Source organism: Heterodontus francisci, chromosome 6, assembly GCF_036365525.1.
Source record: "Heterodontus francisci isolate sHetFra1 chromosome 6, sHetFra1.hap1, whole genome shotgun sequence".
Lineage (NCBI taxonomy): Eukaryota > Metazoa > Chordata > Chondrichthyes > Heterodontiformes > Heterodontidae > Heterodontus > Heterodontus francisci.
Window position 1 is genome coordinate 49,318,022 of NC_090376.1, and position 25,384 is coordinate 49,343,405.

General features: G+C 43.3%; 1 protein-coding gene across 5 annotated transcripts in view; it reads right to left on the reverse strand.

Moving 5' to 3' along the window:
* The window catches only part of sgcg (sarcoglycan, gamma), a 702,223-nt gene that overhangs the window by 284,938 nt on the left and 391,901 nt on the right, over positions 1–25,384 (reverse strand). For all 5 annotated transcript variants that reach the window (XM_068033637.1, XM_068033635.1, XM_068033636.1 and 2 more), the window contains one exon: positions 7,875–7,976. In XM_068033637.1, the coding sequence (XP_067889738.1) occupies positions 7,875–7,976 (102 nt within the window). The remainder of the gene's footprint in view (positions 1–7,874; positions 7,977–25,384) is intronic.

Genomic DNA, 25,384 nt, shown 5'->3' on the forward strand with positions numbered 1-25,384 from the left:
TATAATACAATTAGCATGCAGCATGCAATGCAGACTGACCACATGGTTACTGAAGGGAGATTTCAGCAGCTTTGTTTTCAAATGGGGATTGGACAGTAGGTCTCCTCATTCTGGGATCACTTAACAATGGGCAGTATAAAAGACGAGGAAGATCCAACCCATCCTCTAGGACACTGGGTGGAAACTGTGGGTATATCAGCTCGCAGTTTCATTATTTCATTTGAACTTGCCGTCTTCATTATTTTAGTTGCTTTATTTTAAAGAAGTTTATCCATCTGCTGGAACATTAGGCAGACGTATGAAGCATTTGAATGCTAGTACTTCACACTATAATTTCAGGGTGGCTATGCATAAGAACTGGCACGTGACACATTCAAATTGCATTCAAGTATAGATGACCTGCAGATTAAACAGTTCCACTGACCTCTTTACAGAGAATGCAGATTGACTTGGATTTAGGGCTTCTAGTTTATCATAAAGTTCTGGCAGTTTGAAGCATACTTTGCAATGTTGGATAGGTGGAAAACTGCCAAGTAACTGCTCAGAGTGAACTCAAGGAAACTTTCATTAAAGCATTCCTTTCTGTTGAACTGATGGAAAAAAATACAATACCATAAAGAGGAAAATTATGTGAGCACAAAACAAGTCTTTGACTCTTGAACAATATGTAGCCAGTGAAACAACTGCTATAACTAAGGTAGTGATCCTAAAAAGAATCCTGAAAAAAAAATTCATGACCTGACTAGCTTCCTAAAAAGACAAAGCCATACCACAGATACATTGATACAGTTCAGTGTGGAAAACACAAAAAAGCCACAAATAAACAAGAAAAGCAAGGAGTCAGTTTGCAATTGAATTGCAGGTATTTGACTGGCATGGGTTGAAGGTGTTCAGACAATCTGCCCTAGGATGGCACAGGCTGAATTTTTACTGCTGGTTTGTGCTGGGATTGTTGGAGGTTCTCACGATGATGCATGAGAGGCCCATTAAGCAATAAAAGATTTAAATTAATTGACTTACAATTTTCCCAGGGTTGCCTGGGAAATGCAAAAGCAGTGCTCTGGGTTAACTCTGGGTGGGAATGTTATGCTCTCCCCTGCAGCGGGTTTGGTGGTGTAGAGAGCGGGTCCCCGCCATCTTCGTGCCTTTGCCAAAATTAAGTCCGGGGTGGTAGTCCTGTGAACGGCCTTCCTGCTCCACTGCCAATTTGAGGCCCTTAACTGGGCAGTTAATGCCCAATTAAGGGCCTCATCCTGCTGCCGCCACCACAATATTATCCATGCGGCAGGCGGCCCTGACACCGCATGGGAAGGACGGCACAATAAATCTTGCAGGCTGCTTTTCGGTTCCGGGGGTGGGGAGGTGTTCCTTCGTTAAAAGGCACTTAGTACCTGAACGAGGCACCTGGCATCGGGAAGGGCAGAGCCAACCCCTGCCCTTGCTACCGACCTCCCTACACAGCACCCCCCACCCTGTGAACCCCCCCCCCACCCCTCAGCTTGCGAGACCCCTTCCGCCCTGAACTACCTGTGGCCTGGATTCAGTGCCGCTTCTGGGCTTTGGGTCAGTGCTCCTCCAGCAGGAGCCACTGCCTCTGCGGTGGTGCTGCTCAGTGAAAGAGCTGCTGCATCTGATTGGCCAGCAGTTCTTCGAGGGCCGGACTTCCATCATCAGGGTCAAAGGCCCAAGGTTTTCTTTTCTTAAAGCTCCTGCTGATTTCAGTCTGTTTCACAGACAATTGCATTTTTTGATATTTTGGATGTCTTTTTGTATTTAATTTGTGCAATTATTTATTCTTTCTTTTGACTTTTTTGTTTTCACATTGTAATGTTTAATTGAGTGTAAATTTCATTTTCAGCACCATTAGGTGTTGCTCTTGTCTTCAGGAAAGATTTGTCTGCACCTGAGGTGGGTGCCACAGCCCCATGGTTTTTATTATTCTTTCATGGGATGTGAGCATTGCTGGCAAAGCCAGAATATGTTGCCCATCTGTAATTGCCCTTGGAAAGGTGGTGGCGAGCTGCTTTCTTGAACTGCTGAAGTCCATGTAGTGTAGGTACACCCACAGTGCTGTTAGGAAGGGAGTTCCAGGATTTTGACCCAGCAACAGTGAAGCAGCAGTGATATAGTTCCAAGTCAGGATGGTGTGTGGCTTGGAGGGGAACTTGCAGATGGTGGTGTTCTCATGTGTCTGCTGCCCTTGTTCTTCCATATTGTAGAGGTCATGGGTTTGGAAGATGCTGTCAAAGGAGGCTTGGTGAGTTGCTGCAGTGCATCTTGTAGATGGTAAACACTGCTGCCAATGTGCACCCGTGGTGGAGGAAATGAATGTTTAAGGTGGTGGATGGGATGCAAATCAAGTGAGTTGCTTTGTCCTGGATGGCGCTGAGCTTCTTGAGTGTTGTTGCAGCTGCACTCATCCGGGCAAGTGAAGAGTTCTCCATCACTCTCCTGACTTATGTCTTTTAGATGCTGGACAGGCTTTGGGTGGTCAGAAGATGAGTTACTCACTGCAGAATTCCCAGCCTCTGACCTGCTTTTGTAGCCACAGTATTAATATGGCTGGTCCAGTTAAGTTTCTGGTTAATGGTGCCCCCCACCCCCCACCCCCCCCCCCCCCCCCCCCACCCCCCAGGATGTTAATGGTGGGGGATTCAGAAATGGTAATGCATTTGAATAGGAAGGGGAGATGGTTAGATTTTCTCTTGTGGAGATGGTCATTGACTGGCACTTGTGTGGCATGAATATTACTTACCACTTTTCAGCCCAATTTTGTACAGGTCTTGCTGCAGGTGGACACGTCTTCAGTACCTGAGAAATTACGAATGGGACTGAACACTGTGCAAATATCAGGAAACATTCCCACTTCTAACCTTATGATGGAGGGAATGTCATTGATGAAGCAGCTGAAAGTCTTTGGGCCTAGGACACTACACTGAGGAACTCCTGCGGCCATGTCCTGAGGCTGAGATAATTGGAATCCAACAACCATCCTTTGTGCTAGGTATGACTGGCAGTTACCAAGCATGCAGCTCCATAAACCTTGCTGGGCTACATGGATAAATCAGAGATGTGCCTTCACCAGGGAGGCCTCTCTGCAGGTCAGCAGGGTCTTCACTGTGTCACCTTGTTGTAGAAATAGAAAAATAGCCTTGAAATGTTGGAAGTTAAAGGGGTACATGTACATTTACAGATGTATTTGCAACCTGCAGGCCAATCTGGCCTTTAATCAGCGATTTAGTCAGTGATTATGTATTACATAATGTTACAATGATTTGCGGTGATATAATTGAAAAACATGAGTGTGGCAAGCTTTCAATTGTACATCACATCTTGAAGGTGTAATTCATACCCTAATGAGACATGGGTATGGATATTTATCCCTCTTTGCTGGAGTCTTGCATACAATATAGGGTAGAGGGGCAGTGAGGCACACTGCACATTCCAGTTCCAAATTCTGCTTGCATAAAGTATTTGCCAGTAGAAACACTATGCCAGCTCATTTACAAAGTGTTCCACCTGCAGCAAAGTCTAGCTGTGAGCCAGGCAGCTCTGCAGGATCTGCAAGTCAATGGCACTGCCAGTGATTGTACTGCCAGCCGAGCTCCCTCATTGAACTTGGAAGCATCAGACCTGTCAATGCAACAGTGATTCTTACCACTCAGCTCTACAAAGCTCTGCAAGCCAATGGCTAATCTAAAGGTATGGTAGTGTTAGGGTTATGGTAGTAGAACAGGAGGCTGGAGGTCATGAGTTGAAATGCCAGCATGAAATTGTGAAACTGAACTCAATAATCTGGTAATTCATAACCAGGAATCAAAAGATATAAACAACCATGAAAATTGTTGTAAAAGCTCAACTTTCAATAATATTCTTCAGGGAAGTAAGCTATATGTGGTGACTGTTGTTGCCCACTGAAATGGCCCAACTACCAGTACCACCATTCACTGTAATTTATGATGTATGCATTCTGCCAGTTACTGCTCTGGGTGTAAATCCACTGCAGTATTCCATGTTTGTAAGTGATTTAATAATTTGTCTGAATATGACATTGGCCATTGTGTTGTGGGTTTGTACACAAATGAACACTAAAAGCCAGAAATTGCCTCGCTAAGTGCCACGTGTAGTAGCACTACGGAGGCCTTGCAGCACTACGGAGGCCCCGCGCCACCGGCCACTTCTTGCGTGGTGTTCTGCCAGGATATAGATGCATGCAGGTATGCCCCGGTGTGTGTCGGAAGGCTCTGATTTGACACTATTTGACATCACACAGCCCAACCGCCAAGATCTCAAATTTGGGCAACGAGTGTCCAAGCCATGTCTGCATTTATTTAGTAGAGGAGTAGGTGACCTTGTCACAGAAAGGCTGCAACTGGTATGGGGGCAGCACTGCTAGTACTTCTGGGTCTGCAGCACGATAGGGAGGTAGAGTAGAGGCCACAGAGAGAGCGTGCTCTGCGCCATCCTCTCTGCTAAGTTGGAGCTGGACTCCTCCTTGCTCCCTGACAGCAACAGGAGACTGTCTGGTAGGCCAGCCATTGCACCCAGCATTTTCGCATACATGCCCATAAGGTGCACTCCTGTATGCTGCCCCATCGAGGCCCTCATTTGAGTCCTCTGCAGCAGTACAAATTTGCCACATCACCCTCCTGTGAGTGGGCAAACAAACTATCCTCTGATCATGTGCTGATCCCAACTCTATACTAGCCTTTAAAGTACGTGCAGTGCCAGTATCTGAACTGATGGCTGCGAGTGTCAGATCAAGTGATGGGGCCTCTTCATTAGTGCTGTGCTGTTGCTCTCTTTCCTCTTCATAGGGTTTCTGTGGCTGGGCAGGCAGCAGTCCTTGGGTGTCTGAAAGCAGAAACTCAGAAGGGGAAGGTCGGTGTGAGGGAAAGGAGATGGGGTGGGAAGCAAGATGTCTGTGCTGCTACGACCAAGGTTAGAGGAATGCATTGTCTTTCTCTAGTTCCACTACTCCACTGGTCACAACGTATGTTTAAATGTTTTACCCAGTTACCAATACGGCCAATTATGCACTTTATATTAGTATCAGAATAGCAAAATCTGCCAACCAGGTTTCTTTAATAAACAACAAAATTTTTGATTTATTATAAAACAAGACTTATTTAATAAAGGTGCAAAGCTTATTAACACATAGTTTGAAATATGCAAGTATAAATATATACCCTTCTAGAATAACCTAATACACACACACACACACACACACACACACACACACACACACACACACACACACACACACACACACACACACACACACACACACACACACACACACACACACACACACACACACACACCGGTTAAAGGGAAAAAAAAGAAAAATGAAAAAACTGGTTCTGCAGAGATCAACTTTTAACAAAATACTTTGGCCAAGTTATTGTCAATTCTTGAAGAAAAAAGATAAGATATGGAATGTTCCAGATGGCCTTTGGTCTGGCGTACAGGTGCACATAGACTGCTATCACTGGGATCTTTCTGGAGCAGTTCTGTTCAGGAGACGTCGAGGAGTAGTCTTGCAGGCTTTTCGGGAGAATTACTGCATCAGTGGTTTCAGCTATCACACTGGATTCTCAGAAGACTTTCCAAAACAGGTGGAAAAGGCTGAGTTGGATGGCTTCTCTCTTAGCAGGACACACACCAACTGAGTATTCAAATAGTTCAAGACAAATCAAAAAGCCAAAACTCCTGACAACCATAAACCTAGACATGTGACTTCTTTGTAAACGAATCCAATAACCAGCAAGGCTCCTTATGTTTATTTTAGCATTCAGTTGTCTCTTCCAATAAGTGTTGTGTTTTAAAAAAAACAAAGTGACCTTCCAGTAACTCTTTAAAAAAAACAAATCCAGGCATCGTCTCAGTCTTACAAATGAACGAATTTTCACAATCTTTTAAACAATAGTCCTCAAAAAATATTAGTAATGGAAGCACCTTCATGACTAGGTTCACACCATCAGCAGCTTGCTCATCATGCCAGATAGCAAGATGAAGATGTGCTGGGAGTTGAGAAGGGGAATAAGGCAGGGTCTTGCTATCATCCTCGATATTCTTAGCAACATTGGATGCCACAGGCCCCGTTACAGCCGGCCTTATAATGCGGAAAACCATGCAGATGTCCTTGTCCTCTGCCAATTCTGCTCTGCTCCTTTCTATTGTGTACAACTTTGTCCTGCAGAAGAGAAGGAAGAATGACAGTGATTGTGTAGCACCATGTTTGGGTGATGTGCCTACCTTAGCTGAATTGCTGGAGGTATATGGAGGCAATCAGAGGAGGGCGTGAGGCTGACAGCATTGGTAGGGTGTGTGAGGGTGAGGTGGAGTATCTGGATGTTAAGCATAAGTTCTGAGTGCCAGAAAGTGCTGCCAGGTGAGTGTGGGTGTATGGTGCATTGAACAGTATGAGAGACTGGTCGAGCAGTAGTTGGTGGTGGGTCGGAGATGTCATGTGAAGATGCATTCACTGACGTTGAGCACCTGCATGAGGTCATTAGACTTTGTGTGGAACTGCTGCCAGGTCCTTGGGGCCAAACCCTGGGAGTTGACCTTTCCAGCCACCTGCTCCCATTCTCTTCTAATGGTGGTCTTTGATGGTCTCCTGGCCCCCTGTGGACCTATGGCATCTCTCCTCCTGCCCACCTGCACCACTCATGCCTCCAGTACTGCATCTATTACTATAGAATCCTCTGTCTTCCCTGCTGTTTACTTTGCAATAATTTACATTGCAACAATCTTTTTGTGCAGCTTCCCTTTAAGATGCATCCTGCCTTTAAGAAGAGCAGGCTGGTTGTACCATATCATCTGCAAACAATGCTTCTGGGCCCTCCTGCAGTGGGAAGGGCCACAGGTAGCATTCAGGATTAAAAAGCAGCGCTAAAGTCACTCAGGCCAACACTGCAATCATTCAGATGAGGTAGACATGAAGTTTGTTGCCCACCACAATCTGACTGGGTGCAGATAGGTTACAAATTGCGACCCCTGTGTCCAATAAAGCAGCCTAACCAATATTTCATAAAAAGACTTTTTCATAAATATAGTATCCCTCTGAAACTGTTTTTTGGGGCTTGGGTCATGACTCCCTCCCTTAATTCCCATGAAATTTACAACTACGGACTAGAAGTTATTATTGTCAGTGTTACTGTCTGAATGTTTAACTCACATATCTGGAGCTCTCTCCCCTAAGATGTTGTTGTAGCTTGGTCAATTGAAAATTTGAAAACTGAGACTGATAAGCTTTTGTCAGGCAAGTGTATTAAGGGTTACAGAGCTAAGGCAGGTGGATGGAGTTAAAATACAGATCAACCATTATCTAATTGAATGGTGGAACAGGCTCAAAAGTCTGAATGGTTTACTTCTGTTTCTATGTTCCTATACCAATTCCTCTTTTTACTATTTTAATGTAGGCAATAACACACTTAATGCCCCCAGTGAAATAGCAGAGTGAAGAATTTGATATAAGCCTGTTCAACTTTTGTACGATAAGATCATCAATAGTAATTTTCAGGCTTATAAACTTATATACATTTCATGGAGTATTACAAAGGTCACCTTCAGCGTCTCTGTCCCCTCCAATTACCACCCCGTCAATAGACATAAAATCAGGTATGCTGCCCACCTGACAGAATTCCCAATGTGCACTGCCAGCTTAGGAAGCTCTGCAAGGCAAGCCTTAAATCATCAAATTTACTCAGATAAAGCTAAGTTGTTGTTGAGCTTTGACAGTAAACAGCAATAATTATTTGTAAGTTGTTGGAACGCTTAACATTTCACAAGTTCACATCCCTTAATAATCCTTAAATATTCTTGCTTCACTGGAATTCTATGCAAGTGTCTTTGTACTCAATACATACCGTTCTGGAGCGAATTTCTTTGGCATACAATGGGAAAAGAAACTCTGACTCTCCTTCCAGCCGAATCCCATTTTCTGTGACTCTCAGGTGTCCCATTCCATCCTGCAGGAAAACAAAATGAAGCATAAATCAAATAGCTGGACCATGCTCCAGTAACTGATAGGCAATTTCTGAATTGCATCTGAGAGAAGAGGTAGCAGAAGCATGTCATTATATATTCTGAATATAGTTAAAGGCCCAGTGGTGTCATAGCTATTTAAATAACTGAACATTGCAGTCACAGTTTAGTTTAGTTTAGTTTAGTTCTGTATGATTATACATCAGAACAGTGAAAATCCCGCATGGAACCACAACGCAAGATGCAATCAACAAGAGAAGATTTACCAAACACATTGGTTACACATTTTGATCCCTTCCTCCTTGCTCTAACACTGAGCAACATTTTGAAACAGTAGGGCTGCTCTTAACCAGGGGATGTGAGGTCTCAGGCATATTAGAAGTGTGATGATATGACAATCATGGACTAATGCTGAAGAGTTATGAAAAATGGACTTTGTCTTCAAAAAATGAACCTTTATTTTAAAAAGCGAACAATGGTCCAAAATGACCACCAAAGAAAAAGGGATTGGCCTTTTGTGTATTCAAACCGTCTGACAAAGACAAATGATAAATCTTCAAAGCAAAGAGCAGTCAATTGAATCCATCCTACACCTATCCTAAAACATTCCAAAATTGAATGCCTTCCTCTGAAACAAAGGAGGTGTGAAGTAGCCACATCCTGGGACATTGTGTGATCAACATGGGGAAGAGACCAGAGTGTCTCCTAACAGGATGTGAGGGACAACAGCTTTACCTCAAAAAAAGAGAGAGAGCAAGAAGCAACATCCCAACAACTTGTGTTCTGGCCAAGCTAGAAAAAGCACCTGTCCTGCTGCAGAATCCGACATCCACATTATACAGCAGTGCCAGCTAGATGTAACCCACCATCTTCAATTGAATTGTCACTCAAGAGAAAATTCTACACTCATCTCAGGCCTGCATCCATTGAGAACTTGATTTCCAAGAAAATTCAACAGGTTTATCGTGACCTTCTCCCGCACTAAATGTCATCTTCCTTTTTCCCTTCTCTATCTGTCTCTTCCTGTGCATGTTGTTTGTGTGTGAGTGTGTGAGTGTGTAAGCGAATGCACAAGTGGATATGGTTGCGACAATTTCGGGATAAGGCATATTGGTCAATAAACAATTAACTTTCTGTTCTTAAAACCTACAAGAAAACCTGTTGCTGTTTGTTTATTTGAAAAATAAAACATCAAGGGGCTAAACTCTAATACAAATAATTTGCTGTGGTCAGGTTGGGAGTTGAATAGTGGAAACCACCCAGGTCACACCACGTGGTGTTAACTGAGTAATTGAGTGCTCAAGCTATGATCTGAAATGCCAGACAAATGAGAAATTTGGAAAATGGGAAAAGATTGACCTGTAAAATTGTGGAAAAATAAACAAACAGGTTTTCTTGTATTCTTCTGTTTTTTTCTCTATGGTGCTAGAAACAAAAGAGATGGTCACGTTTAATTCTAAGGAGTTTGTACAGCAGGGAGAGATGTCCAATGACAAGTTAAACAAATCAAGTGTTGAAGATTTTTAAAGCTCAGTGACAGAGGTGGGAATCACTATCAGACAAAAAGCAAAGAAACCTTAACTGGTGAAAAGTCTAGCCAACCATTTTAAACTTACCCCAAACTAGAAGAAGAAAGCCTAGAATTAGTCTGAAAAAATAACTCCAGCTAGAATCCAGTTACAAATGAAAAGAGAAGAGATGCAATTTCAGAAGGAAAAAGAGGAAAGAGAAATGCAATTTCAGAAGGAAAAAGAAGAAAGGGAGATGCAAAGGGAGGAAGCAGCAAAAGGTTTGTGTTAAAGAGACTGCAAACCCAAAATGAAAATGCTGCCAGTCACTCAAACCTTATTTCCAATTCCGAGCAAAACTTTGATGTGCTGAGTCACTCAAGGCTAGTGCCAAAATTTAATGAGGAGGCAGCTGAGTAATATTTTATCTCATTTGGGAAAATAGCTACCAGGCTAAAATGACTGAAATAATTTTGGACTCTCCTCTTACGAGGTGGGTTTGTGGGTAGGGCTCGTGAAGCTTTTTCCCTGTTTCAGAAGAAAGTTCCTCAAATTCTGAACAAACTGAAATTGCAATTCTAAATGCATATGAGCTGGTACCCGAAGTATATAGACAGAGATTCCAACACACCTGGAAAAGACCCGCACAGATTTACCTTGAATTTGAAAGAATTAAACATATGACTTTTGATTGCTGGATATGATCTCTCAAGCTAGAATCCTCATATGAAAATTTTAGAGAAGTGATGTTGCTGGAAGAATTTATACTACCCCAAGTGGTATAAGAACCCACACTGAAGAACAAAAAGTCACAAGAGTAAGGGAAGCAGCTAGAATGGCCAATGACTATAAATTAATACACAAATCTCTAACTCCAAATAAATTTGGGTCAAGCTAGGGAGAGATAGCAGGGTGCAGATGAAGCAGAAATGGGCTTGAGAGAAAAGGAGAGCAGGGAAGGAAAACCCGACCAGTCTCCAACTTTTAAAAGAAGGAAACCACGGGATAAACCAGGAGGGGTCCACCCAATATGTTTCCAGTGTGCAAATCTGGGCACGTCCAGGTCAATTGTTGGTATGTCAAAAAATCAGCAGGAGGTACTGTGGTCAAACCTATGCCTTTGAAAGTGGTAAGCCTGTGTTCTGATATAACTCAGGAGCAGAGCATATATCAGAATTTTTTGCACAAAGGAAATGACTCCTTTTGTGTCCAGGCACCAGACAATGAGATAACTGTCCTCAAGGATACCAGTTGCTTTCAAACCCTACTAGCCGCCAAACTGAAAGAAATGCCACCGGAAGGCAGAACAAATACCATGGTATTAATAAAAGGCTTACAGGCAAATGCTTGAAGGTTCCCTTAGTTAAAATTTACCTACAGAGTAAGTTGTTTTTTCATTGGACACAAGATAGTGTCAGTCAGAATAATTCCGAGCTTATCCATGCAGGGGATAGACCTATTGTTGGGCAATGGCTTGGCAGGAAGCACAATATTTCACCCAGAGGGTGCAGAAGAGTCCACGGAGACTGGAGAAACTGAGGGTAGCAAACAAAACTGTACAGCTGCAGAGGGCTGTGGAAGTACCAAAAATTCCACTGGGGCCAATAGAGCCAGAAGAATTTAAAATGGCCCAGATAGAGTCAAAAAGAATTAAAGGAGCTAAGACAAAAGCTGCAAAAGTTGAAGGAAAAGCAACTGAGATATGGTTAGCTAAAACCTTTTTTAAAGATTTAAATAGGGATGATGAAAGTTCCCAAACAGGAAAGCCAAGAGTGAGGGAGATGCCTCACCTAGTTGAAGTGTCACAAGGGCGTGCAGTGGAAGCTGGACAACCACCTGCGAGCAGTAATGTCCCGGAGGACCTGGGGCAGATTAGGGAAACAGCTATCTCTGAGGTAAAAGGGAAAGGGAAGGTAACATACCCTAAAGTGAACCATACTTGCAGGAATGCCTGCAGAGTCTCATCGACAGGTTTGCGTCTGCCTGCAATGAATTTGGCCTAACCATCAGCCTCAAGAAAACGAACATCATGGGGCAGGATGTCAGAAATGCTCCATCCATCAATATTGGCGACCACGCTCTGGAAGTGGTTCAAGAGTTCACCTACCTAGGCTCAACTATCACCAGTAACCTGTCTCTAGATGCAGAAATCAACAAGCGCATGGGTAAGGCTTCCACTGCTATGTTCAGACTGGCCAAGAGAGTGTGGGAAAATGGCGCACTGACACGGAACACAAAAGTCCGAGTGTATCAGGCCTGTGTCCTCAGTACCTTGCTCTACGGCAGCGAGGCCTGGACAACGTATGCCAGCCAAGAGCGACGTCTCAATTCATTCCATCTTCGCTGCCTTCGGAGAATACTTGGCATCAGGTGGCAGGACTATATCTCCAACACAGAAGTCCTTGAAGCGGCCAACATCCCCAGCTTATACACACTACTGAGTCAGCGGCGCTTGAGATGGCTTGGCCATGTGAGCCGCATGGAAGATGGCAGGATCCCCAAAGACACATTGTACAGCGAGCTCGCCACTGGTATCAGACCCACCGGCCGTCCATGTCTCCGTTATAAAGACGTCTGCAAACGCGACATGAAATCGTGTGACATTGATCACAAGTCGTGGGAGTCAGTTGCCAGCATTCGCCAGAGCTGGCGGGCAGCCATAAAGACAGGGCTAAATTGTGGCGAGTCGAAGAGACTTAGTAGTTGGCAGGAAAAAAGACAGAGGCGCAAGGGGAGAGCCAACTGTGCAACAGCCCCAACAAACAAATTTCTCTGCAGCACCTGTGGAAGAGCCTGTCACTCCAGAATTGGCCTTTATAGCCACTCCAGGCGCTGCTTCACAAACCACTGACCACCTCCAGGCGCGTATCCATTGTCTCTCGAGATAAGGAGGCCCAAAAGAAAAGAACTTGTAAAAACCACAAGAAAACTAAAAGTGAGGTCAGCATGGAAGAATCACACAATCAGGTTCCAAACTAATCAATAAACTAATCAAATCCAACAATTTAGAGTCAGAACTCAGCAAGAACAAGGGACAGGAAGAAATCCCAGATGTCTCGCAGGGACTAAAAGACAATGTATCACCTATGATCGCTCTAGAAATAAGAACTATCAATGTGCCAGAACCTGAATGGTTAACACCATGTATTGTGGAAGTAGTGGTTAAGGGGTTAAAGCTTGCACAAACAGGGAACCTTACAACAAGCAGTAACAGAAATTTGCATGCTTCAAGTTTCACCAACAATCACATGGCCCTGGAGATTAACATTCCTAAAGCAGTACAAACTGGTGCAATAGAAACTACAATCCTATTTGACAACACTGAATTTTAATCAGGCACCACACTCCTCGGAATCAACTTGGCAGCCTTCCGACATGTAAGTGCTGCTGAGGAGTCCCCGCGATATTATGCGCAGGGGCTCATTTAAATAGTGGGGGTGGAGCCGCCGCCCCTGATGACATAGAGGGGGCGGCTGCTGCGTCCCCGGCAACGGCATTCGGCGCCACTACGCAGGCACCATTTTTAAAGGGCTTTAAGCATTGAGCAGAAATTTTAATTTTTAAAGGGACCAGGACTTTAATTTTTAATAAAAACAGTACATTTCACATATAAGTGCCACTTCTACCACCCCCAATGATCACACACTAAAGGCTGATTTTATGAGTGCGCTGATGCACCATCCCACGCGGATGCACTGTCCCTGAGCCCCCGCGATATTTCGTGCTCATATAAATAGAGGGAGCGGAGCGGCCACCCCCCCCAATGACGTAAGGGGGCAGCCGCCGTGTCCCCAGCAACACGCCAGGCGCCACCGCCATTTTTAAACGGCTTTAAACCCTTACAATTTAGTTTTAATTTTTAAAGGTGCAGTCATCGGGAAGTTTTATTAGCAATAAATAAAGATGTTGAGGCCCTTCCCCAACCCCACCAGTGGTCATTTAAATGGCATTTATTTTCAAAAAATAATTTGTTCCCTTCCCAATCTTTCCCCTCAAACCTTTGAATATTTGATCTCTAACCCTTTCCCACCATCCACACATCCAATAAAAAGTGTTCTCTCTGCTCCGCCACCCCTCCTGCCTGAAAATTTTATTACTCCCCACTCCCCACCGGTTCTCGCCCAGAACTCCATACGGAGTTCTGAAGGCGCGCGGGGCATGAACGGCGGCTGTAATATCGGAGTGGAAAGGCAGCTGCCTGCAGGTAGTGAATTTGCATTTCATTAAGCCTTATTTTAATATAGAGATGAAGGGCCCGCCGCTTGCCACCGGTAATTTGCGGCGGGCCCTTCTCGACATCACGGGTCGAGGCGGGCCTCTGCCTACAGTATTTTACTGGCCCCCGCACTGCGATCCGTGCTATGGAGGGGCAGGTAAAATTCAGCCCTAAATTTATTTCACTCTCCTCCCCAAAAACCATTCTTGACAATCCTTACCTCTAAACCCCAAACTTTGCACTCTTTGCCCTTCAACCCCTTCCCACCATCCCCACAGCCAATGAAAAGTGCTTTCCCCGCTCCTCCACTCCTCCATAACAAATTCCGAAGGTGCACGAGCTGCATTCGGAGTCGGTAAAATTGGCGTTGGACGTCCACCGCCAGCAGGTAACTTTATTTGCATCTCATTTAGGTTCATTTTATTATGCAGATAAAGGTCCCACCTCCATGCGGCAGGGTGTGGGGGGGGCCGCACCGAGATCCCTCCGCCACCGGTAATATGTGGCAAGCCCTGCTCAACATTGCGGGCCTCTCCCCACAAAATTTTACCGGCCCCCGCACCACAACCCACGGCGTTGAGGGGCCGGTAAAATTCAGCCCCACATAACCAAAAGAAAAGCAATTCTTTGATGGTACCTCATCCAAAGGAAGAATGATGAAAAAAATTTAATTTGAACCTCAAATAGCTGCTACAAACAATGTCAATTGCAGCAATTGTAAGATGGAAGAGTGAATGAAATGGATGTGTACAGCGGTGTGACCCAAAACTTTCTTACTCTTTGTTTTTACCACCTTTCTGAACACAAAAAATAAACAACATGAAAATTAAATCCAAGGAATTTGATTTTTTCCTTTTTGAGGGTGGTGTCACATCCATCAGAAGTGCAATGATACAATCATGGACTAACTCTGAAGAGTTATGGAAAATTTACTTTGTATTTAGAAAAATGAACCTTTATTTTAAAAGTGTACAATAGTCCAAAAGACCACCAAAGAAAAAGGGATTGGCCTTTTGTGTATTCAAACTGTCCAATAAAGGCAAAGGATAACTCTTCAAAGCCAAGAGGTGTCAATTGAATCCATCATACACTTATCCTAAAACATTCCAGAATTGAATGTCTTCCTCTGAAACAAAGGAGGTGTGAAGTAGCCACATCTTAGGCCATTGTGCGATCACCATGGAGAAGCGACCAGAGTGTTTCCTAACAGGAGGTGAGAGATAACAGCCTTAACTTAAAAAAAGACAGCAGAGAGAGAGAGAAAGAGACAGAGAGAGCAAGAAGCAACATCCCAGCAGCTTGTGTTCTGGCCAAGCCAGAAAAAGCAGCTGCTTTGCTACAGAATCTGACATCTGCATTATACAGCAGTGAATGCTAGAAGTAGCCCACCGTCTTCAACTGAACCTTCAATCAAGACAGAAATCTGCACTATAACTGCATCCATCGAGAACTTGTTTTCCAAGGGAATTCAACAGGTTTATCAGAACCTTCATCCCCACTATAAGTCATCTTCCTTTTTCCCTTCACTATTTGTCTCTTGTGTGTATGTGAGCAAATGCATGAGTGGATACGGTTGTGACAATTTCAGGATAAGGTGTATTGATCAATAAACAATTGACTTTCTTTTTTAAAACCTACAAGTAAACCTGTCACTGTCTGATTATATGTAAAACAAAAGAGCAAGCGGCTAAGCTCCAATACACTTGCTGCAGTCTGGTGGGGAGTTGAACAGTGGGAACCACTCACGTCACACCATGGTGGTTGTAATAGAGGGCTAAAGTGAGAGGCAAAATATCCAGATCCCGGAGTGTGAGACGTGAGAGAATTTAACACCGGACATCATTTGCATACCTCACTCCTCCTTGTCCAAACCTGGCCTGAAGTCAATGGAGAGTAATATTAGGGCAGGGCCACTTGATCCTGTGGGTTTCTCGCTGGTGAGTAAGTAAAATTGCATTGAAACTTATTAAGTGGTTTGTCTTAACTTGAGGAGAATGCGCAAGTTTGTGTCTTTAAACTCTTTTAATAATAATATCATGCAGGGGATTCTGTTTACGCAATGAGGTTGCAAAAAATTTGTATGGGTGCAAATTATTTATTTTATCTTGTCTGGTGATTTAACACATGGTTGACCTGAGCTTTTAGCAATCATCGCATACCTCAGTAGATTTACTTCTGTTAAATTTGTACATTGAAGAATTCCACTCCAAATCACAGAACACTCAGATATCTCTTACAGAAATAGATATTACATAAATTGCATATATCCAACAGATCGGGAGCACTTTATAACTCAACAGTTACAGAGTTGCAAGTGAATTATGAGGTTCTTACCCATGAATAGGATAAAATCAGCATCTCACTATTCTCCTCTGTGTGTTCCCATTACTCCACATATCAAAATTTAAACACAAGCTAATTTGGCATTTATTAAAAAGTTAATTTCAAGTCCATTCAAACACTTGAACTTTGTGACAAGAATTTTATCAGATTAATAATATGCAAATTGCAAATTATATTGTCAGTGTACCATCTGTGTCTTAAACCATGGCCCATATCAGAAATATATTAATAAATTATGATCAATTCATCCTGTGCTGGCAAAATCTGCTCCATGTCAATCATTCAATAACTCCCACCACGATTTCTTTCAATTCTTTGCATCTGTCTGACAATCAGCTTAGAGACGAAATTGCAAACTTAAATCGATTTTTTCTTTCCAATTTTATTTATTATTTATTTAGAGATACAGCACTGAAACAGGCCCTTAGGCCCACTGAGTCTGTGCCGACCATCAACCACCCATTTATACTAATCCTACATAAATCCCATATTCCTACCACATCCCCACAATTCCCCTACCGCCTACCTATACTAGGGGCAATTTATAATGGCCAATTTACCTATCAACCTGCGAGTCTTTGGCAGTAGGAGGAAACCGGAGCATCGGGCGAAAACCCACGCAGACACAGGGAGAACTTGCAAACTTCGCACAGGCAGTACCCAGAATTGAACCCAGGTCGCTGGAGCTGTGAGGCTGTGGTGCTAACCACTGCACCACTGTGCTGCCCTGTCATGTAGGCATTAATGTATGCAGGGGTATAGTTCCACAGGGCCTTGTCTGTAACCTCACTGGAGTGAGAATTATTTTTATGTGAGAGGCTGCAGCAGAAAAGCTGAACCGATTGTACCCAGTGTTCACTTTCCTGCAAAGGTCCCCAACTTGACATTTTTCCCTTCCGTAGCCCTGGGCCAAACAAATAACTGCAGAGCTACTTTTTTTTTCCTGTCATGAATCCATTTGACGTCATTTCTCAATTTGGGAATCATTTCTTTAGATTGGAAAATCATGCATGTCATGATTATTATGACTATTTAAGAAAGGTGACAGAGAGAAACCAGGGAATATTATAGGCCAGTTAGGCTAACATCTGTTGTCGGGAAATTACTAGAGTCTATAATTAGGGAAAGAGTGTCTGCGCACTTGAAAATTTTCAGCTAAGCAGAGAGCCAGCATGGATTTGTAAAGAGTAGATCACGCCTGATGAACCTGATTCAATTTTTTGAAGAGGTGACTAAAGTAGTGGATCGAGGAATGTCTATGGATGTTATTTATATGAACTTGTGGAAAGCATTTTATAAAGCCCTTTATAAGAGAATGTTAGCTAACGTTGAAGCTCATGGAATTGAAGGCAAATTATTGTGGTGGTTAGGAAATTGGCTGAGTGACAGGAGACAAAAGATTAGGAATAATGGACAGATACTTGTGTGTGGAATCAGAGGAGGTAGGGGAAGTGTTAAATGAATATTTTGCGTCAGTATTTACAGTAGAGAAAGAAAATGTTGTCGAGGAGAATACTGAGATTCAGGCTACTAGGCTAGATGGGATTGAGGTTCACAAGGAGGAGGTGTTATCAATTTTGGAAAGTGTGAAAATAGATAAGTCCCCTGGGCCAGATGGGATTTATCCTAGGATTCTCTGGGAAGCTAGGGAGGAGATTGCAGAGCCTTTGTCCTTGATCTTTATGTCGTCATTGTCGACAGGAATAGTGCCGGAAGACTGGAGGATAGCAAATGTTGTCCCCTTGTTCAAGAAGGGGAGTAGAGACAGCCCTGGTAATTATAGACCTGTGAGCCTTACTTCGGTTGTGGGTAAAATGTTGGAAAAGGTTATAAGAGACAGGATTTATAATCATCTTGAAAAGAATAAGTTCATTAGCGATAGTCAGCACGGTTTTGTGACGGGTAGGTCGTGCCTCACAAACCTTATTGAGTTTTTCGAGAAGGTGAGCAAACATGTGGATGAGGGTAAAGCAGTGGATGTGGTGTATATGGATTTCAGTAAGGCATTTGATAAGGTTCCCCATGGTAGGCTATTGCAGAAAATACGGAAGTATGGGGTTGAAAGTGATTTAGAGCTTTGGATCAGAAATTAGCTCGCTGAAAGAAGACAGAGGGTAGTGGTTGATGGCAAATGTTCATCCTGGAGTTTAGTTACTAGTGGTGTACCGCAAGGATCTGTTTTGGGGCCACTGCTGTTTGTCATTTTTATAAATGACCTGGAAGAGGGTGTAGAAGGGTGGGTTAGTAAATTTGCGGATGACACTAAGGTCGGTGGAGTTGTGGATAGTGCCGAAGGATGTTGTAGGGTACAGAGGGACATAGATAGAAAGGGCGGCACAGTGGCGCAGTGGTTAGCACCGCAGCCTCACAGCTCCAGGGACCCGGGTTCGATTCCGGGTACTGCCTGTGTGGAGTTTGCAAGTTCTCCCTGTGTCTGCGTGGGTTTTCTCCGGGTGCTCCGGTTTCCTCCCACAAGCCAAAAGACTTGCAGGTTGATAGGTAAATTGGCCATTATAAATTGTCACTAGTATAGGTAGGTGGTAGGGAAATATAGGGACATGTGGGGATGTTTGGTAGGAATATGGGATTAGTGTAGGATTAGTATAAATGGGTGGTTGATGTTCGGCACAGACTCGGTGGGCCGAAGGGCCTGTTTCAGTGCTGTATCTCTAATCTAATCTAATCTAATCTAAAAAAAAAAATAAGATAGGCTGCAGAGATGGGCTGAGAGATGGCAAATGGAGTTTAATGCGGAAAAGTGCGAGGTGATTCACTTTGGAAGGAGTAACAGGAATGCAGAGTACTGGGCTAATGGGAAGATTCTTGGTAGTGTAGATGAACAGAGAGATCTTGGTGTCCAGGTGCATAAATCCCTGAAGGTTGCTACCCAGGTTAATAGGGCTGTTAAGAAGGCATATGGTGTGTTAGCTTTTATTAGTAGGGGGATCGAGTTTCGGAGCCACGAGGTCATGCTGCAGCTGTACAAAACTCCGGTGAGACCGCACCTGGAGTATTGCGTGCAGTTCTGGTCACCGCATTATAGGAAGGATGTGAAAGCTATGGAAAGGGTGCAGAGGAGATTTACTAGGATGTTGCCTGGTATGGAGGGAAGGTCTTGCGAGGAAAGGATGAGGGACTTGAGGTTGTTTTCGTTGGAGAGAAGGAGGAGGAGAGAAGGAGGAGGAGAGGTGACTTAATAGAGACATATAAGATAATCAGAGGGTTAGATAGGGTGGATAGTGAGAGTCTTTTTCCTCGGATGGTGATGGCGAACACGAGGGGACATAGCTTTAAGTTGAGGGGTGATAGATATAGGACAGATGTGAGAGGTAGTTTCTTTACTCAGAGAGTAGTAGGGGCGTGGAACGCCCTGCCTGCAACAGTAGTAGACTCGCCAACTTTAAGGGCATTTAAGTGGTCATTGGATAGACATATGGATGAAAATGGAATAGTGTAGGTCAGATGGTTTCACAGGTCGGCGCAACATCGAGGGCCGAAGGGCCTGTACAGCACTGTAATGTTCTAATTCTAATACTCTAATTGGCAGGATGTAACTAGTGGTGTCCCGTGAGGATCTGTGTTGTGTGCTTAAATATTCACAGCATTTATTAACATCTTAGCTGATGGAATAGAAAGCCATATATCCAAGTATGCCAATGACATAGAGATCAATGGTGTTGTAAGTAGTGTCTATTAAGCATAAAATCGCAAAGATATATTAATGAATTAAGTGAATGGGCAAAACCGTGGAAAATGGATTCCAATGTAGGCAAATATGAGGTCAGTCACTTTGGACCTAAAAGAATAGAACAGAGTACATTTTAATGGTGGAAAGCTAGAAACAGTGGAGGTCCAAAGAAACCTGGGGTTCCGGGTACCTAGATCATTATAATGTCATGAACCAGGTATTGTTATAACCAAGGCTGGGGGAGTGCACTGTTTATTCTAATTCCACTTCTTCATGGGTCACAACATATATTTACATTTTTTTCCTGTTCACCGATACAGTCAATCATAGACTCTATTTTTAATCCCAGAATAAAACACATCAACCAGGTTTCTTTGGTAAACAACAAAATTATTAGTTTATTATAAAACAAGTCGTAATCAGTAATGAAGTAAAGCATAAACACATCGATTGAAATATTAAAGTTCCCCTTTTACCTTAGCCCCTCACACTCACACACACACACATACATTGGTTAAATAAAGGGATTTTTACTTTTCGAGCTCTACTATGGACAAAAAAATACTTGGGCTGAATACTTGCTCATTCTTGAAGAAATAGCAGATGAGATATATTCTGTTCCAAAACTATGATACAATCTGGCCTGTGAGTACATGTAGCCGGGTCACTGGGATCTTTTAGAACAGTTCTTTTCAGGCAGCGCTGAGAATTAATTTAGCAGACTTCTTCAAAGATAGGAGACGAGATGAGTTGACACAGTGGACTTCTCAGGGTATTTTAGAGAGGTGCTGGAAAGCTGAGCTGGGTTGTGGTCTTCTCTCCTTCCTTGGGAATTCTCTTCTCTCCTTGGGAGTTCTCTTCTCTCCTTGGATATTCTCTTCCCTCCTTTGAAGTTCTCTCCCTTTTTATACAGTTCAACCCTAACTCAAAAGGTCAACCTTTTGACCTACGTCAACCTTGACCTGTCACTTCTTTGTAAACAAATTCTCCAGGTGTCCAAAGTTCTATTGAGGTGGTTTCCCAGAAAGGCTTCTTGTTGTTGCTGGAAGTCAGGTGGTTTCCCGGAAAGGCTTGTTTTCGTCACAAGACCTCTTAGTGCCCCTTTTAAAAAACATTTCCAGGGTCTGGTTTTCAAAGTCAAGTGGTCTTTGCATGACCCCCTTTGAAAACCCCAAAGTTTAACATTCCTTCAATCTTTCAAAAATGAATCCTCAAAAAACATATTTAGCAAAACACAAAGGCACTTTCGCAACTGTACAGAAAATAGTCAAAAAGGCTAATGGAATACTGGCTTTTATATCTCGAGGACTAGAAATCAAGAGGATAAAAGTCATGCTTCAGCTGTATAAAGCTCTGGTCAGACTTCAAGTACTGTGAACAGTTCTGGGCATCACTCACCTTAGGATGGATGTATTGGCCTTGGAGGGAATGCAGTATAGATTTATCAGAATGATACCTGGACGCCAAGGGTTAAATTACAAGGAGAAATTACACAAAGTAGAGTCAGTTTCCCTGGAATTTAGAAGGTTAAGAGGTGCTTCGATTGAAGTTTCGAAGATATTAAGAGGAACAGATACAGTAGATAGCGAGAAAGTATTTCAACTAGTTAGGGAGGTTAGAACTGGGGGCATAATCTAAAATTAGAGCCAGACCTTTCAGGAGTGAAATTAGGAAACATTCTACACGCAAAGGGTGGTAGAATTTTAGAACTCTCTTCTGGAAGTGGCAACTGATGCTAGATCAATTGTTATTTTATGGCTCCATGTCATCGGCTGGGCTCAATCGGGTGGAAGTCCTGCCGCGGGACAATTAAAGCCCAGGGACGCATAAAATGTGGGACGGATCCCCAGGCTAGGTAAAAGCTGGTTTGCCACCGACTTTTACGTTGATGGCGAATTCCCATCCGCCTATGGTAAAATCCAGGCCATGGAGTTTGGTTGCAGGTCAGTCATGATCTCAGTGAATGGTGGAATACTCAAGGGGCTAAATGGCCTACTGCTGTTCCTAATATCCCATGTTCTGTTATTTTCGAACTGAGAATGGTGCCCACTTTGTGCTCATTGAGACAGGCTATGTTACAGATGGTAAGTGGGACATTTGTCTACTTTTGGTGCCTTATGACAGAAGCAAGCATTCCCAGGTCGAGGACAGTGTAGATTAACTGAAAATCAAGTTTTCTCTACACTCATCAGCAATGTTGCAAAGACTTGGTTTCGAAACTTTTTCTAAATTATCATGGTTATGCATTTAATCACCTTTGTTGTTTAACCCATCACTGGCTTTCTGTAACCCTTTTTCTCTTGTACTGGACAATAGCTAAAGTGGCTATTCCAAATGTCTTAAATAACTAGCATGGCATCACAACAAATGTTACAAGTAGCATATATCAAGTAGTAAAGGTTCTTACAAGTGTATCAGAAAAAGAGAGTGTGCCAACTGGAATCAGATTTAGGTATGACATCAGTAGAGGTTGAGGTTCAGGCAATTTAAATACCCTGGTCATGCATGCATCATATGCACCAATCTGTGATTGTTCTGAAAGGGGAGGAAATTTTTAAAAATAAAAACTTAGTTTGTACTTCTGCAGGCCTTATATGTGTCTCTGTCACCTTCAAATTTAACTACTCCAATGGTCGCTATGCTACTTCCCATTCTCTATAAGCTTCACCTTGCCCAAAACTCTGCTGCACATATCCTGTCCTGCATCTCCAGCTTGGTCCTCACTGAATTCCAATTGGCTTCCCATCCTCTGATGCTTCATATTTAGAATCCTCAGCCTCACTTCCTGGCTTCACCACAAACTCTTTCAGCTATATAGCCTCCTGAATTTTCTGGACCTATTTCTATAGCCTCTTTTGCACCATCCTTCCTTCACCCCAGTTTTCTGGGTTCAACTCTTTCGTATTCCATCCCTAAACCCCCTGCCTCTACCCCTCTCCAACCTGTTAAAAATCTCATAAACCAATCTCTTCAATCTTTTGGTCGCCCTTCCCCATCTCTCCTTTCCTGGATCGGCATCCATTTCTCATACAACTTTGGGATTTTTTAATGTTAAAAGGTGTTATATAAATGGAAGTCTTGCTGTTGTTAACTTCACCAGGAGGGGCAAGTTCATATTGCTCACTAATTATCAGTGATCTCTCCAGTTTAGCTCTGCATTCCTTCACCTTCTTCCCACCATCAGAGCCTATGACATTGTACTTTGTATTTTCTAGCACCTCTCTTGCCTCAGTACCACATCCTTCAGCACAAGGATGCCCAGGGCATCCCTTCTATGACCAGCACTTGTGTGCTTGGTACTTCTTTCTTTACAAATCTTACTAAATGTAGCTTCACACACTGGGCCATATACATACTATACAGCCATTGTCAAATGATCAATATAAGTTTTTGTTTTATTCGGAGCAGAGAGAGCTCATGACAGGAGGCAGGTAGCCACAATGGGGGAGTGGAGGGTTGGTTAGCATTCCTGTCAGGCTTTCTGCCTACTTGGAGGGGTACATAGGAACATACAAATTATGACCAGGAGTAGGCCACTCAGCCCCTCAAGCCTGCTCTGCCATTCAATAAGATCATGGCTGATCTGATTGTAACCTTGACTCCACATTCCCGCCTATCCTGATAACCTTTTTCCCCCATGCTTATCAAGAATCTATCTACCACTGCCTTAAAAATATTCAAAGACTCTGCTTCCAGTGTCTTTTGAGGAAGAGAGTTCCGGAAACTTACAACCCTCAGAGAAAATAAATTCTCCTCAGCTCTGTCATAAATGGGCAACCGCTTATTTTTAAATAGTGACTCCTAGTTCTAGATTCTCCCACAAAGGGAATCCTTTTCACATCCACCAACCGAGCCTGTCCAACTTTTCCTCAGAAGGCAATGCACCCATTCCAGTTATTAGTCTAGTAAACCTTCTCTGAACTGCTTCCAACACATTTACATCCTTCCTTAAATAAGGAGACCAATACTGTACTCAGTACTCCAGATGTAGTCTCACCAATGCCCTGTATAACTGAAGTATAACCTCCCTACTTTTGTATTCAATTCCCCTCGCAATAAACGATAACATTCTATTAGCTTTCCTAAATACTTACTGTACCTGCATAGTAACCTTTTGCAATTCATGCACGAGGACACCCAGATCCCTCTGCATCTCAGAGCTCTGCAATCTCTCACCATTTAGATAATATGCTTCTTTTCATTCTTCCTGACAAAATGGACAATTTCAGATTTTACCACATTATACTCCATGTGCCAGATCTTTTCCCACTCACTTAACCTATCTATATCCCTTTGTAGCCTCCTTATGTCCTCTCACAACTTACTTTCCTACCTATCTTTGTATCATCAGCAAATTTAACAACCATACCATTCAACCCTTCATCCAAGTCATTTATATAAATTGTAAAAGGTTAAGGGCCCGGCACTGATCCCTGCAGCACTTGACTCGTTGCCAACCAGAAAATTACCCATTTATGCCTACTGTTTCCTGTTAGCTAGCCAATCTTCTAACCATGCCAATATGTTACCCCTACACCATGAGCTTTTATTTTCCGCAATAACCTTTGATGTGGCACCTTATCAAATGCCTTCTGGGAATCTAAGTACAGTACATCCACCTGTTCCCCTTTATCCACAGCACATGTTACTTCTTCAAAGAACTCCAACAAATTGGTTAAACATGTTTTCCCTTTCACAAAACCATGTTGACTCTGCCTGATTACCTTGAATGTTTCTAAGTGCCATGCTATAACGTCTTTAATAATAGCTTCTGACATTTTCCCTATGACAGATGTTAAGTTAACTGGCTTGTAGTTTCTTGCTTTCTGTCTCCCTCCTTTTTTGAATAAAGGAGTTACATTTGCTATGTTCCAATTTAATGGAACCTTCCCCGAATCTAGGGATTTAAGGATAGGGATCCCACCTCCCAGAGCTCCTGGCCACTCAGAGTGCTGGCAGCTCAGTAGTATCAGCATGCCACCGGAAGCAGTAGCCACCGCCTGTACAAGAAGAAGCCTGGGACCAGGAGCAGCGCTAAGGCTCTAGACCCCAGATAAGTGTGGCGGGCTCACCAGGGCCAGTCTTGCAGGCCCTAGCAAGTGGGGGGAGGGGTGGGTGAGTGTTGAGGGTAGGGGGGCTGTTACTAATGGAAGGGTGGCCTTTGCTGCCGGGGGCCACAGAGGAGGCCTCCCAATACCCCACCCCCTCCCCAAGCCCACAGGAGTATGTCTTGTTTTACTGTTTGTCTTCGGCCTTCCCCGCCCCAGACCAAATTCCAAGGCATCAGGAAGGCAACGGGCACTCCGCTGCCTGCAATTTAATGGGCTCTCCCGCCTCCATTCCTGTCCCTAGGGGAAGCATAAAATTCAGCCCAGAGTGTGCAAGTGTTTTCTGATTGTTGTGAGTGCTTTACTTGACTATAGAATGTTGGTAGATGTTTGTTAATTAAATATATACATGTGAAATACATTTAGCTGTATTGTATGAGTGCATGCAGGGCAGCTTCAACTAAAATTAGTGCATGTGGCTAATATAGTATCCAGGTAGCCACAGCTGTGGACCGTCAATCATTTCTGTTCGACAACACTGTCCCATTAGATCAAAAGCAGGGCATTCTTCTTGTTTCACAGTTTAAAG